The sequence below is a fragment of the Balaenoptera physalus genome (genome assembly GCF_965194825.1).
Source record: "Balaenoptera physalus genome assembly, chromosome: 9".
Taxonomy (NCBI): domain Eukaryota; kingdom Metazoa; phylum Chordata; class Mammalia; order Artiodactyla; family Balaenopteridae; genus Balaenoptera; species Balaenoptera physalus.
This window is the reverse complement of record NC_138888.1, coordinates 29,323,929-29,339,712: the sequence shown is the minus strand read 5'-3', so window position 1 is coordinate 29,339,712 and position 15,784 is coordinate 29,323,929. Positions and strand designations below refer to the sequence as shown.

The following is a 15,784-nucleotide window of genomic DNA, read 5'->3' as shown; positions in this document are numbered from 1 at the left end:
GATTTTGGCATTTGGGTTTGGTAAGGGGTTTACTATGCAGCTAATGTCTGTAGGGCAGAGCCGTAACTCAAATGCAGAGCTTGATCTGGGGTTCTCCTTCAGCAAGAAGTCATTGACTCAAGAGAGACAGACTAAGTGATCTCCAACACCTGTTCAACCCTTACAAGCCTTCTGGAAGAGGTGAGATGTAAGAGCCATGATAAAAGGGAAAATGATCACTACTTTCCCTGGGGAAATCCCTGTGCAAACTAAGAGGTCAAGGTAGAGGGTGTGCAGTAGGCTTAGAGCAGCAGCAAGGCCAACTATTGGAGAATCTTGTGTATGCTAGGAAATTTGTGGAAGGCTTAGAAAAGTGAAAAAGTCCAAACAACTTGGACGCAAGATGATTATCTCCTAATATCAAGTCCCTCTCCTTTCTCCCACAGGAAATATTCCAATGGGATGAGCTCTAGGAAAGGCCTCTGAACATCAGTCGGGTGGGCCCATGCAGTACTGGGTGCACACCAGCTTCAGTGGCTTCTGGCCCAAACCAGGGATGTGCCCCGGCAGGGTCCTTCTCTGAGCTGACACTGGACTTGTTTCGGCTCTGGTTACTCTCACGAACCAGGAGTCCTGCCGGCTCAGCATTTTGGGAACATAGCCATTTATGACAAACATCTTCACCCTCTTCAGTGGCATTCTCATATACTTACAGACCGTTATCTTGATTTCCATTTCAACAAACTGCTTTATTGAAAGTCTGTCTTTCCCACCAGGATCTGTAAGGGCAGAGATTTGTCAGCTTTGCTCATTGCTTTATCCCCAGCACTCAGAATAGAGCCTGGGCACAGGGAAAGCACCAAGTATTTGTTGAAAGAGTTACCTGTTACTTCAGACAAGCCAAATGTCAGACAAACAGCCAACTTCACAGGGCAGGCCATAAATATAGGGAACATTACTTCATGGCTGTCCTTGAGAGAGTTAAATTGACAAGGATTTGTTTGGATGGATTTATGGGTAATGACTGACGTCATAAAATGCTGCTGAGAAGCCCAAAAATAGAAACTGGCTTTAGAGAATCCCCTGGCGGTCCAGTGGTTAGGACTCAGTGTGCTTCCACTGCAGGGGGCCTGGGTTCTCCCTGGTCTGGGAACTAAGATGCTGCAAGTCATGCAATGCAGCTTCCCACCAAGGAAAAAAAAAAATAATTGGCTTTAAGGCCACCCTATTCTCTCCTAGAGTCATAAGTTGATGCTATTGGAGGCATCAAGCCACTGAGTTGTAAATTACAGCAGCATTTTCCCTGGTTTTAAATTTTATACAGATCTACTATTGCCCCCTTCACTGAAATTTACAAAATAACACACATGACACAATTTCTGCAAATATTTTTCAAGGTTTTATTGCAAACCAAAGTTGGTTTATCACACACAAAAAAAGGTGTGTGGTAGGGAGGGGGGGAAAGGATTGTACATTATTATAACCATGTTAATTACAGTACATTAAAATGGTGGTTTACATTACAAACAAGCCTGTAAGTTTAAATATACTAGTGTTATAACCCAATGTACAGACTTTCTTTATACAATCCATATAATTATCAGGAATGCAAAAAAGAAACAAAAAAAACCAGAAACATAAATAATGCCCATTTTACAGGTGATATTTTAAACAATGAAAACACCAGGCTCTGACTGACAACTGGGGCATTGGTCCATAAAAACCTTTTCTAAAAATAGAAATATTTGTAGCAGCAATGCTTCTTTAAGCATCTGGATACAAGTCATTGCAAGACCATTTTCGATAAATTTTAGTTATTAACTATATCTCACACACAAAAAAAACAGCCTACACATAAATTTATCTTCCAAATATGGAAGAAACAAACAATGTCCCACGTTGTAGTGTCCTGCAAGTGTCACATTGATGCTTATAACTGAGTCCTTCTGTGAGCAAGCATACCACACTCATACGGCTGACCACACAGGAAGTCCACAAGGAAAAACAGAACGGAAACACACGGCAACAGGAAGAACTTTGGAGCTAACACGATCTCATCAGAAAAGGCACGTTTCATAAGATTCGTTACATCACGGCCCGGGACAGACCTTCAGAAGCTCCTTCTCAGAACAAGCGTCCTCCTTCGAATGAGACCACTGCACCTGTCTGGGGCGGCCCTCTACTGCTCACTTCAGAGATAGCACCACATTGGAAGGAAGAATAAGGAAAACCCCACGAGCTCACCGGGGAGGATGTGCTCTTCGAAAAGCTTCCAGCGAACAGTGTGCAATAAGATTGCCAAGATGTGCAAGCTTCCAGGGATGTGCAAATTCTCTTCTAAGATGTCCTGTCAGCTGGCAGCTCTGCCAAAAGGCTAACTGAAACATTTCAAAAACGCCCGTAAAAATCCTTCGCAACCAACCCTAAGACCATTCAGAGGAAGGAGTCCACGGGAGGTGCGTAGGAAAAGCCCAGGAAGGCCTCGGCCGCTTCCTTGACGCTGGCTGTGAGGAGGATGCTGTCGGGCGACCGACCGATGGAGTTGGGGACCGGCTCTTCGGTAAACTCGGGATCAAAGTGCCGCAGGTCGCTGGGCCCACTCTGCCGCAGGAAGGGAAGAAAGCAGATGCCATGTCAAGAATTCACAGTGGAGGCAAGAAAGGGAAATGCTCAGGCAGGCACCATATGGCAACTTCCACCATCATCAACCATTTCCAGCACAAAACCCAAAGGCCACACGAAGTTTAAACTATGAGGATAATGTTTACTTTCTGTCTTTTGCTACTGCAATTTATAAAATGTGTTGAAAAATAATGTGAGCTTTGTTGGGACAACAGTTCTATTTTTTTCTGTGGGTAAAATAATGGCTTACGAATGCCAAGTTATTCCTTGAAGGCCCTTCTTCCCCTTCCACCACTACCAACAGCAACTCTAACTTAAAGAAATGCCCTTTGGGCCTGTGCACACTCACGAGAGATACTCACCACATTTGGGTTAAAAGGGGGAGTAATCTTCTTATTAATGAGATCATCCCAGTTAATTAGGGAGAAGAAGATGTGATTCTTAATCTCCATCTGTTGAGAAAGAAGCACAAATTTAGAAGAGTGAAATTCAAGAAGGGCAGTGAGATCTAGTGCTCTACTCATACAGCCCAGGAGGAGAGGAAAAAATGACTCACAAAGTCATCCTTGGCACCAAGCCTCTTTGTCCTGTCCTTCTGCAGGAGGCCCTCCAGGACGTGTCTTGCAGAATTTGTAATATTTGGCTTCAGCTGGAGGGGTTTGTTCAGAATGTTGTCGTACATCTCAGCTGTGTTTCGGCTATAAAAGGGAGGCTGAAAGAAGCAAGAACATTACTTACTACTTAATTGGAAGTTTTGGAGAGCATCCATTACCAAGAAAGACTCAAACGTAATATATGAAGCTGGTTTTGACAAAGTCTATCACTTGATAGGTTTTCTTTACCCTGGATTTTTAAGTGTCTATATTTTGCCACCCTTATCAGGGGGTAGATGTTAATAAGCCATGTTTCTCACTCTCACATAGGTTAAGTGTGGTCACACCTACTAAAATGTGAACTTACAGAAGAAAAAATCCACTATGTAATGGTTTACCCTAAAATACCTATAGCTTAACCAATATGCCTCTCTCATCTGCGTTTGATAAGCTTACTGATAGAGGGCAAGACGTCATGATCAGGTCTGCAGTGGGGCGTGTGTGCCCAGATAAGTCTGGATTTTTATGACTACATTCTAGGGAGAAGTGTATCAACCCAGGGCAATACTCCACGATTTTCAATGGGCTACTCACCAGGCCATACAGCATCTCATATAAGACGGCCCCCAGACACCACCAGTCCACGGTCCTATCATAAGGCTGCTTATGAAGCACCTCAGGTGCAAGATACTGAAAGACAGACCAGGAAAAGTGTTTAGAGCCCCTGAAACTAGGCAATCCCAAGACCAGGCATGCACTTTGAAAGGGCTGAGAGACCCTGGGTCCACTTGGAGGATATATTTCTTTAAACTACTTCCTGATAAAACTGCTGGCTTTGAGGCTGACTGGCCACTTACATGTCCTGATATCCTGAAAGCTATTGGGCCCTCCTAAGATATCTTACTTAGGGGTTTAGAAACCTTTTACAGTGTGGATCTTACAAACAGCTCACTTTAATTAAAGCAACGTGAGGCCTTGGAATTTCTCATGCCTCCGAGAGCCAGTGTATTTTACTTGCACTGAACTGGACTAAAACACCTCCGAAAACAGCTTACTCTTTTCAGTAGTTAAAAGTGTCACTGCAGTGATCCCTTCCTGGAGGAAGGGGTAGACCAGGCATCCAATCAAGAGTTCGCCTACCTCGGGTGTGCCGCAGAAGGTAGACGTCGTGCCATTGTGTTCAATGTTCTCCTTGCAGAGTCCGAAGTCAGTAAGGACAATGTGTCCCTGTGAATCCAGCAAGATATTCTCTGGCTTTAAGTCTCTGTAAAAAAAAAAAAAAAAAAAAAGAATAGAAAAGTAGTCGTATAAGTTAATTTCACCGCATTAGCAATCCTCCGTAAAGATCGTTACTAGGGCTACTAGGAGCACTTTACATTCACTGTAGTTGTGTCAGTGAATCTAAAAGGGAGTCCTTGTTCTGTTCATCTATTCTGGACGAGGCACAGTCCTCATTGGCTAGTTCTCTCATGGCAGGGAGTCAAAAGATGGGTCACATGCTGGGGACCTGGTTTTAGGTGACCAAGTTGTGCCTAAACACAAATTATTTTAAGGCCCTGTCAAAGGCCGGGCTATGTCTCCTTTACACAAGGAAGGGAGCTTTCAGAGGTCTTGGGCTCACCTATAAACGATGTTCAGGGAGTGCAGGTAACCCAAGGCACTGGCTATTTCAGCAGCATAGAACCGAGCCCGTGGTTCCAGGAAGCATCGCTCCCTCTGGAGATGGTAGAACAACTGTAGGAGATAGAGCAGAATTAGCCTGGGTTGCCAAAAACCCAGGACAATGCATTGAATCTGTCTTGACATATATAGCTAAAGAGGACAATTGCAGGAAGTGGCCCTAAATAGTTTATAAACTATCTGAAAGCTGGCAGGTTAAAGGAAATACTAAATCTGGTAACTTTTCCCCCACTAATTATCTTTTTTAAAACTTTCCTCTCAAATTAAAACAAAGCAGGCTGTGCACAGACAGCCAGGGGTCGGCTCCCATCCCCTCTGCTCACCTCTCCACCGTTAATGTAGTCTAGGACAAAGTACAGTTTATCAGCCGTCTGGAAAGAGAAGTGAAGGCCCACCAGGAAAGGGTGTTTCACGTTCTTCAGGAGGACATTCCGCTCCGACATAATATGCTTTTCCTAGAAAAAGGACAATGAAGATTTAGTGGCAAATTTTAACGTGGGGCCAAGATCGCAAGGTAACGTCTACTGAATGTCTATCTCCAAGGCCATCTCATACCTCCTTCTTTTTCAGGATCGCTTTCTTTTGTAAAACTTTGACTGCATAGAATGCTTCTTCGGCTTTGTGTCTTGCCAGGAGAACCTGAAATTTAAATTCAAAATCATTTTCCTGTTCACATCCAGGGAGATGTAAAATGAGCATATGAAAGACTATAAATAATGAGAGCTTCAGATACGAAATTACCTTTCCAAAACTGCCCTTCCCGATCACTTTCAAGAAGTGAAAGTCAGATGGTTTAGCATGAGGATTGGATGATGGGCCCAGGTTAATTTGCTGAGAAGGACTTGGCTGGAAAATAAAAGGTTTTCTTTTAATATCCTTGCTTCAAAGGAAGATAGCGATTAATAAAGTATAGGCAATGCAAAAGGTGGTACATCTGCAAATGACAGGGGCAGGTGCTCAGACATCTATAAACACATTCCAAACTACTTTTCATCCATACATGCGAATATTTCAAATGAGAGTATGGAAATTGTATATAATCGTGTTGTTCTTAAGCAGATAACTTTTATGAAATATGTCTTTTAAAACACTCCACTGACTCATACTTAAGTGCTTACGTCACTTGTTTGCCATGAACCAACGAGGCATTCCTGCCTTGATACTAACTGCTATTTTATAATTCATCAACATAGGCAAACTAACTGACTCATTTATAAGATTCCTCCACTGATGCATCACGAATAGAGAACACTTACTGGAGGAGAAGGGTTGGCATTCATGAGCTCAGGCTCCTGAGGTTGGGAGATTTTCAAAATGGACTGAACTTCAGGGCTGCAGAGAAGAAAGGAACAACGTTGAACATCCTGACTCGCCACACGAGGGCAGACCAACACCAATAGTGAATTTCTGGCTCAACCTTTCCAGAGAACTCAGTGTTTAAAAACACCCAAATCAATTACTCAGTGAGAAAAAATAATAGCCAAAGTGATAAACACAAGAGTGTTCTTCAAGGAGAGAGGGGGTGAATTAGGCAAACATGAAAATTTTATCGGGACTTCCCTGGTGGCGCAGTGGTTAAGAATCCCCCTGCTACCGTAGGGGACACGGGTTCGAGCCCTGGTCCGGGAAGATCCCACATGCCGCGGAGTAGCTAAGCCCTGCGCCACAACTACTGAAGCCCGCGCGCCTAGAGCCCTTGTGCTCCGCAACAAGAGAAGCCGCCGCAATGAGAAGCCCACGCACCGCAACAAAGAATACCCCCCGCGCACCACAACTAGGCATGGGCACAGCAACGAAGACCCAACGCAGCCAGAAATAAACAAATGTATAAAAAAGAAAATCTTATCTTGCATTTCCAGAACAAGCCAAATCAGCAAATTCATTGTAATGCTTTAAATGTTTGAAATAATTAGAACTTAAAGAGAAAAGGGATCCCCAGCCTCGGTAAGTCGTCGGCTTCCTGATCAATATATTGATGAGGATGTCTTTACCGCTGGTAAATGGAAACTTCCCTACTTATCTTTATTTCCCCACGTCGCCCCACCAAACTTACTGTTTGCATGCATAGGAGTTATTGGCAATCTTCTGAATAAAGTCGTTCAGGCCCATCCTTCTCTGTTTCATGAAAGCTGCGAATTAGAGGAGAAACGTTTAGACGGCTTTGTAACATCCTACGCCACGCACACCAGTCTGATCCAGGACCTTCAAAACTTTCCACCTGGCGTCACCTAGAAGTCCAGTCGTATTCCTACACTCACCGATGAGAATTGCCACCATGCCCCTCATCCTGGAGTAAGTGAGGGTGTCCCTAGCAGCCTCGGTTTTCACCGTCATCACCACACAGAGGGAGCACGAGGAGTCGTCAGACACGGGAGACCGGCTCAGCCAACGCTGCGCCCCGGCCGCGCCGCCGGCTTTATATACGTTCTGCCGCCGCGAGGGCGGGACCCACAAGACATGGAGGAGGCGGCGCTGCCCGGCCCCGTCGCGACCCCGCCCCCGGCTGCCGCGCGACTTGCCCGGCGGCAAAGCGGCCGGCGGCGGGCGGTTCCGCCCCCGGCGAGAGGGGCCAGCCCGGAGCGGGGGCGGGGGGCGCGGGGGGCGCGGGGACCGCCCCGGCAGGGCCCGGCGCAGGGCTGTTGTCGGCCTCGCTCGGCTCCCGGGCCGGAGAGGGGGAAACCGCCGGCGGAGGGGGTGGGGAGGGAGGGAGCGGCCGGGGTAATTTTCCACCTTTCTCATTTATTCCGTCCTGCGAGGAAATCAGAGTCGCGGCACATCAGGAAATCAGAGCGCTTTCTGCCGGGTGCGAGGCGATCGGGGTGGCTCTGTGCCCGCTCTGGCTTCTCAAACTCTCAGCTCGGATTCACTCCCGGCCCTGGCGCCGACCCCGACCCTCTCCCCTAATCCGCAAGGCAGCCTCCGCAGCCCTCGCCGGGCGGCCGCGCACCACCAGCTGAGGTTATCTCTCGGGCGCAGGGCGGCAGCGCCGGGGGAGGGCGGCCCCGCACGCCCTTATCTCCGGCCCCAGCGTGGGGCCAGAGCGCCCGGCGCGTCCCCGGGTTCCCGCCGCCCTCCTACCCCTTCCCCATCTCTCCATCCTTGGTACTACCCCAAATACCCAGCCCCTCTCGCCCAATCCGAGCAACTAGTGGAGGAGTTGGTGAGACAAGCCCCCCGCGTGCCGGCAGCGGCGCTTACCCAGTCCGGTCAGCAAGAAGGACTCGCTCCTTTTCTGCGCCTCGGCCCTCTTTTTGTGGCGGGGCCGGAGCAGGGACTCGAGCCGGGCCCTGGCCAGCGCGCCCTGCATCTCCCCCATGGGCAGCGGCGGCCGGGCGCGCAGCGGGCAAGGGCGACCAGAGAACACTGACGTTTCCTTGAAGGAGCCGCCGTGACTCAGGCCGGGCAAGATTTCCTGCCCCGAGTCCCAAAACAAACAAATGGCCCTTGTGCACGGCCGAGCCGCTTCCGAAAACGCCTTTTTTGTGCTTTTGGCCCAAGCCAAGCAAGGCTGAAAAATCCCAGAACTTGGAAGAGGAGGAAGGAAGGAAAGAAAGAGGGAAGGGGGAGGGAGAGAGGTCAGGAATGTGGAGGGGAGGGGGCGGAAATAAAATTCGTCTCTGCACTAAAGGAAAAAAAAAAAAAAATCTGCATTTCACTTTTTTTTTTTTCCCTAAAGTAATCTTTGGGAACATTCTGTCCTTTCCGCATGTAATTTTTCCCCTTGCCTTTTTAATCCCCGCCATGCCAAAAACACGTGAGGAGGTGGCAAGTTAGGGGACAGACCTGGCGTGACCCTGCGGCGGTGCGGAGTCGGCATCCCAGGCATCGTCGACTCCCGAGGTCCCCTCTCCCGCTCCCCGACCTGAAAACTGCAAGGTCGCATCCCATTGTCTTCAAATCTCTTAGTTTGTGCTCGTCTTCCCTACCCCTCCTCCGGTTTAATTCAGGGCTGACCCCGCAGTCTTCTTACAGGTTTACCACCTCGCTGTTTCCCTCAAGTCCCAGATAACTTGTGACTCGTTAACTCCTGAAAGATTAGCCGGGAGCCTCCTCCGCTCCAGAAAGTAAGGGAGGGAGGGAGGGAAGCTCTGCAGAGCAGCGGAGCGGTGCCTTCCAGTAACCCCCGCCGCTGGGAGATGCCCGGGAGCTGCAGTCTGACCGCCGGTGGGAGGACTCGCGCCAGCGCCGGCGGGGAAGCCACGAGCACACCCACTGGGCCAGGAGCGGGGAGAGGGCTGCAAGTTACTAAGTTTGCAGGGCCGGGTACCTGGCGCTTGTCAGGGATGTCTGCGGTGCCTGCCCTGCCATGACCCCTTGCTGCCAGCGGCCCTGCCATTTAAGGTTGCCTACTGGATCTGACACACTCCGAACTACTAACTGTCAAACCAAGAATACACGTGAAGCGGTTTTTCTTTGGTGCTGGGCAGGAATTTGTTTCGCAAACCAACCACCTTATTTGCCTTAACGTGATCTGTAGCCTCAACTGCTTTACAGCAGCCTCAAACTGGCAGAAGAGAACACACATCCTCTGTGCTGGAGACTGGCTGGGAAAGTTTGCTCAGCACCCGCTCTTTAAAAAGCACTTACTATTCTCTGAAACTGACACTCCAACCCAAAGCAAGGTTTAGGAAACTCCAAATCACTGTAACTGGCCCATTTCTGCTTCCTCTTTCATGGATTCTTCATATAACATGACTTTGTTATTGCCAGTACCCCCGTATCCCACGCTCCACTTCAACTAACCTAGGCCAGCCCTGCTCCCAGCCGGTTCCTTCCCCTTTTGAGAGAGCAACATTTTTGAAGAATGACCAGAAACACCAAACTGCACCAAGATTTCTGCCTGTTTGTTTTTTAAATATTAGATTAAAAAACCTCCAGCGACTCACCTCCTGTGCCCTCCCCATGCCAAGTAACCCCAAATCCTCTGAAGCATTTTTGTTTTACCCATTTCATCCAAATTATCTTAATAAAAGCAGACAAACCTTTCAAAGGGGATTTTATAGCCTCCTCTTTCATTCTTCAGGTTGCCTAGGATATGAAGCTTGGGGATTCCTTTCTGGAGGCTGGAGGTAGAGCTTAGTTATGGCTGGAGTAGCCTCCCTGCTATGTGCCTGATAGGGCTGGAAGCTGAGATGACAAGGGAGCACGAGTCAGAGGCGGCTGTCCCAGCTCTGTTATGAACCCCACTTTATATAAAGGCAATTTACATACAGGAAGGGAGCAAGCTGCAAAGTTCAACACTGGGCCATTTATTCCCTTCGTTGCAACATCATCTAGAAAATTACAGTCATCAGGGCCCTGGGTTTATTACACCCCCAGCAAGACACACAAGAAATGTAACTTGACTGATTATCATCACAAATCAGTCCAGAAAAAATTCAAAACACATGCACAGAGTTCATTTTCTCAAAGAGGCTCTGCTCGCATTCCAGGAGGAACGTGGAATTTAAGTTAGAGGGCTCTAAGTGGAACAGAGAAGAGGCACAACCATATGATTTGTGGTTGGAACAAAAAAGTATCGTCTGCTGTGCGCCCTCCTCCCCCTACACTAACGTGCAGCCGTTGGAGACGGATGGTCTGCTAAACTTATCATTTAACGGAGAGAATCAAGTTGTTGAGACTGGCTTTTCTTCCAACCGGATACCTGATGGGTGGAGCAGGAGCCCCCTGTTCTGTCCCAGCAACCTACTAAGACTTCCGAACAGGAAGGTGACACACGGCGGCGGGTGTATGGGGTGGGGGGAGGTACGCGGGGGAACTGTGTGTGACGCGCGCCTAACTCTTCACAGGCTTTAGGTGGTCCTGTGGCTGCTATTCAAACGCTTGATCTGTTCTTCCTTCCTGTCGCCAGCCTCTTTCTTTGGTTCAGAGAGTGCTCCTACCGGGAGAAATCCGGCCCCTTCCCTCCTACACCCTGGTGGCGAAGTGGCCCGAGTTACGTCACCAGTATCTGCTTGTAAATACGAGCTAGAGGGCGCTCGCGTTCTCCGGGAGAACTACTCCCGACTGTATGATTTTCCCCCACTTCTCTCCTGGGGTTTAATCAGTTCCAGATAATTCCTCTGCAATACCTTGTGCGGGCAAAGAAGATAGATAGACGGCTTGATATGAGATACGCTAATTAGTTCCCCACTCCCCCAAGCCAATCGTCTCACTTATTCCTCATACTGGGAAAACGCAATCAAACTCTCAAATGGGAATTATTCACCAAGATGTAATGTTTGCACTGAAACAAAACAGTTTCCAATGTATGTGTATTTTAATACGAAAATTATTTTAGCTTTTCTACTTAGTGATTAAATAAAATGTTTCCTTAATGATGAACTATAAATACTACCACCTGAAAGCTTTACTAAGATATGATTCTTTCCGTTTAATTTTAAAGGCGCAGAAAACAAATTCCTGGTACTTCTCAACATATTAGAGAAAATATTTTGAAAAATATAAGGACTTAACTTTTTTTTTTACTGTTAAAATGTTTTCATGTCAATATAAAATGAGATCAGGGTTTGACAAGCAAGTTTCAGAATATTAACATCGATTTCTAAAATGATTTATCTTCTTTTCAGAAGCCTAAATATGAACACATATAAATCTTAGGGATTTAAAAAAAAAACATGGTATTTTTTTCCTCCATTTTAATACACCTGCAATTGACAAACATGCAAAATAATTAAGTTCCCCTCTTGGGCTACTTCTTTAATGTGTCAGCTGTGTTAGTCTTCATTCCTTAGATAAAATGTCTTCCATTGATAACAGGGCAATATGATTATTTTGTATTGCTCAAACTGTCATAAATTCTATAACAATCCTGTGCTGCACCGTTTAGGTTGCCATACTTATTGTTTTATTGGTTAATGCATAGAAAATCTTTTCCCTGGGGCATGTCCAAAGAAAGTACATAGAAATGTCAGAAAACATAATTATTACTCTAGAGAGCAACAAAATGGATCAGCTTTTGTTGAAGTTTGTCACCAAGTGCATGTTTTTTTTTTTTTACAGTATTCATCAAATAGAAAATGATGATGATAAATGAGCTAATTCAGGATAGCTGTTATAAATCAGTAACTAGCAATGGTGGTTAAATGTCTATTTATAGAACACAGGTTCTATAGTGACTATTACCTTCCCTATTCATAATTGTCAAAATTGACATGCATAAAGGAGTTAGGAATGTGATACAGCAGATAACTAAGAGAACACATTACCTAGAATAATAGTGTTGAGTTATTAAAACCCACAAAACTACATGCTTTATTTACACAGGGCTTATTTTTTTCCCAAGGCAGTTGTGTTGAATAAGCAAGACTATACACTATAAGAATCTTGGAATAGGGTTTTGTTAAATAATCTACATGTAGCTGTCTACTCGGCAGACCTTATGTTGTTTTCTCTAACAGCATTTTTTCATTTTTAAGGATTAAGCAATTATTGTTACTTTTCTTCTGAGTTGGACAGATGATAGGCAAAATTGTGAGGTAACAAAACTTACTTTTAGGACCAGATTTATCTCCTTCAAGTAACCTTTCTTTGTCACTGAAGTTGACTCCTATGCCTCTCCCACTTCCCACCCACAGCAGTGGTGGCATACTCTCTGGTCCCACAAACTCTGAAATATTGCCTCCCATCCTCCTTCCCACTAATGCTAACTGCCTCAAAGCCCTGCTGTTAGCTAATCATCGCAGGAGATGTTGAACTGATACATCCTTCATTCCTTCCCTCCTTCCTTCCTGCCCCACTCCCTCCCCTCCCTTCCATTTATTCATTCGTGCAAGTATTTAACAAGCATTTATCAAGTAAGTACAAATATTAAGATCAAAGGACACAAATATGAGTAATCCGGTTATCTGACTTCACAGAAGCACTCATTCTAAGTAGGGAGACACACACGTGAATTATGGTACAACACGATGAGTGTTAAAACAAAGGTCTGAGCAATCTGCCATAGAACAACAGAGGGGAATTTTCTACTGGGGAGAGGCAGCAGACTTGGAATTTTTTTTTTTTAATATTTATTTTTTTATTTGGTTGCCCTGGGTCTTATTTGCAACCGGTGGGCTCCTAGTTGTGGCATGCGTGTGGGATCTAGTTCCATGACCAGGGATTGAACCTGGGCCCCCTGCATTGGGAGCATGGAGTCTTATCCACTGCGCCACCAGGGAAGTCCCCAGACTTGGAATTGTTGAGGTAAGTCTCCACACACAAAAGATATTTGGCCTGATCCTGGAAAGGCCAGCTAGGTACAAAAGAGGGAAAGTCATTCTAGGCAGAGGAAATAGTATGAGCACCAAATTTTTAAGGTGCTATGTAGTATCTCTGGAATAATTTGGAAATATGGTCCTTACTCAGACCTTACACACAAGCAAATGTACATGGCTCTCTTGCTGCTACTGCTGAAGTGGATAACAGCACTTTCAAGTGAAATAAAAAAGATCTTAGGGACTTCCCTGGTGGTCTGGTGGCTAAGACTCTGTGCTCCCAATGCAGGGGGCCTGGGTTTGATCCCTGGTCAGGGAACTAGATCCCACGTTCCTCAATTAAGAAGTTAGCACGCCGCAACTAAAGATCCCGCATGCCACAGCTAAGACCCGACACAGACAAATAAATAAATAAATAAATATTAAAAAAAAAAAATCTTAGCTGACACAAATCTGCCTCTCCTCTCTTCCTCTCACTGCCCCCCACCCCAATAAATATGGAATTAATAATGTCTTAGAAAACATACCCGTTTGAAGGACTGCTGATTATTAGCCTGCACAGGCACCTCTGTGTCTGATACAGCTCTAGGCACGGTGGAACTCATTCATTCATTCATCCACAGATTCTTCTAGAACTATGCATCAGACATTGCACTAGATGCAGGAGATACAGTGGTAAACATGATCTCACCTGGTGAGAGGCAGGTGGGGAATTACCTACAAAGGTAGACTGAGCCCTATTGTGAAGAGATCTAAAAACCACCAAGGAAAATCCCTTTTAAGAAGGAAAACATTCCAATGTGTTTTGAAAAGTTAATTCAAACCAAATGTGATTGATCAGCTATGATTCCTTCAAAGGGTATTTGCATTTTTTTTTTTTTTTTTACATTACCCCTACCTCATTGAAAATGAACAAATTTACACACACAAACACATAAGGAAATGTTGGAAGTTGGAATGGGGAAATTTATGTAGTTGGAAGATGGATAAAAGTTTAGACAAGCATAGTTTTAATCCAGCATAGGGATTAGCAATCTGTCAGAGGTGATAACACCATGTTCTATGCCTATCCCTTCTGGAAAGTCAGGCCACAGGGCAGTTGGTGGTAGGATGCAGACATGGTTTTGTAGTAAATTTTTAATCTTAATCAGGGAATAAATTAAAGAAGGGAGGCCTGTGGCAGCTCTTGACATGGGAGGAATGGGAATCTAGAACAAACCAACAGGTCTATGTTGGGTTGAAAACTCACCTTATCCCCATCTTTATAACGCTGTCAATGTCTGATGTAGCATAATCCAATGAACAAGAAATAAAAGTAAAAAATGACTGTCAATTAGAATACAGTATGAAGGGTAAGGAATAGCACATATCTGACAGCTTTATATTTGGCTCTCAGGATTGACCTGGAAAATGACATCCAAGGTATTTTCTGTATGATTATGAAAAATAATTCAGGAATAAATTGGACAATTTTTGAAATCAAAATTCAATATTATCTGTGACTTTCTAAATTAAAGAGGACTATGGCCTTACTGAAAGCTTTATATTTTATTATTATTATTACTTTGGTTTATTTTGGAGCAGAGAAAGGTTTATTGCAAGGTCATGCAAGGAAGACGAGGTGGCTCATGCCCTGAAAAGCCTCGAACTCCTCGAAGGGTTTCAGCAAAGCATTTTTAAAAGCCAGGTGGGGGGCGCGTGTCGCAGGGTAGGAGATCGTGCACAGTTGTCTGATTGGCTGATGATGAGGGAACAGGGTGATGTCACAGGGGTTAACTTTATCAGTCCCTACAGAAACCCTTATATATTATTGACATAGCTTTATTATTGGACATTTATTGCTAGGCATTTGCATTTTAAAAGGCCTTGGTTGATTTAAAAAATTAATTTGTAATGATAAAATGTCAGGTGTTGTTGCAAGGATCAGGTCAGAGGGCTTTGGGCTTTACTCCCTTTTCTCTGCCCAGGATGAACCCTCATACACACCTACTTTCCCTATGTGCCTCGCAGCCCAGCTCAGAATTCAGGCAGCACAGGGCTTGGAATTTCTTTGCAGGCCGAATTCTTCTTGGGACACACGTATTAAAGTTGTAACAGACATGAAAACAATATAAAGGGCTCTCTTTCACCCCAACTTTAGTTACAAAGTGCCGATAGTAAATAAGGAGTCTGGATTTCCGGCGGACATCTTTTGCCAAACTAAAGTGAAACCCGAAAGCTTTCATTTACTCAGGGTAAATAAATCTCTCCCCAGTCGACTCCATTTCTAACCCTATAATTAATTTAGCAAGAAGCAACAGAAGCTCAGGCCACCCTTACGGACTGTTTCCTGTAAAGCCTGCCTACAAATTGCAGCAACGAAATAAGATAAATGTCATAGTAACTAGTAGTGGGAAAACCAGGAGGGACGGGTGGCTGGCAAAAGGTTGAATGGCATCATTTTTATGTAAAGCAACTTTTTAAAAAAATTTTATGTCACCTCCCACAGCAAGCTCGGCAGTGACAGTAATGTGCTGAGGATAGAGATCTTTGCAGTACACTTAAGTCAGCTACAACTGAGGCTTATTACCTGTGAGAACTTAGACAAGGTATTCTCTAAATCTTTATCTCTTAATCTGTATAATGGGGATACTAATACTTAATGTAAATTGTGAAAAGTAATTGAAATTAAGAATTTAAAGTGCTGACTCAAGTTGGAATCTCACATAGAAA

General features: G+C 45.2%; 2 protein-coding genes across 5 annotated transcripts in view; one reads left to right on the top strand and one right to left on the bottom strand.

Moving 5' to 3' along the window:
• LOC309666864 (uncharacterized protein) overlaps positions 1-15,784 on the top strand; it is a gene marked incomplete at its 5' end in the record, with an annotated part of 209,266 nt that overhangs the window by 162,546 nt on the left and 30,936 nt on the right. The window lies entirely within an intron of this gene.
• Positions 1,366-15,784, bottom strand: part of SGK1 (serum/glucocorticoid regulated kinase 1) — a 110,299-nt gene continuing 95,880 nt past the window's right edge. Inside the window, exons 1-13 of one of the 4 annotated variants that reach the window (XM_082474713.1) lie at positions 8,073-8,166; positions 7,133-7,623; positions 6,928-7,003; positions 6,131-6,206; positions 5,616-5,720; positions 5,430-5,513; positions 5,198-5,329; positions 4,816-4,928; positions 4,335-4,458; positions 3,789-3,884; positions 3,158-3,313; positions 2,964-3,053; positions 1,366-2,580 (exon numbers count right to left, since the gene is read on the bottom strand). In XM_082474713.1, coding sequence (XP_082330839.1) covers positions 2,413-2,580; positions 2,964-3,053; positions 3,158-3,313; positions 3,789-3,884; positions 4,335-4,458; positions 4,816-4,928; positions 5,198-5,329; positions 5,430-5,513; positions 5,616-5,720; positions 6,131-6,206; positions 6,928-7,003; positions 7,133-7,613 — 1,701 coding nt within the window. In that variant the 5' untranslated portion in view covers positions 7,614-7,623; positions 8,073-8,166 and the 3' untranslated portion in view covers positions 1,366-2,412. Of the gene's footprint in view, positions 2,581-2,963; positions 3,054-3,157; positions 3,314-3,788; positions 3,885-4,334; positions 4,459-4,815; positions 4,929-5,197; positions 5,330-5,429; positions 5,514-5,615; positions 5,721-6,130; positions 6,207-6,927; positions 7,004-7,132; positions 7,624-8,072; positions 8,409-9,856; positions 10,003-15,784 lie in introns of those variants that run through there. The other 3 variants (XM_082474714.1, XM_082474715.1, XM_082474716.1) reach the window with 3 other exon arrangements.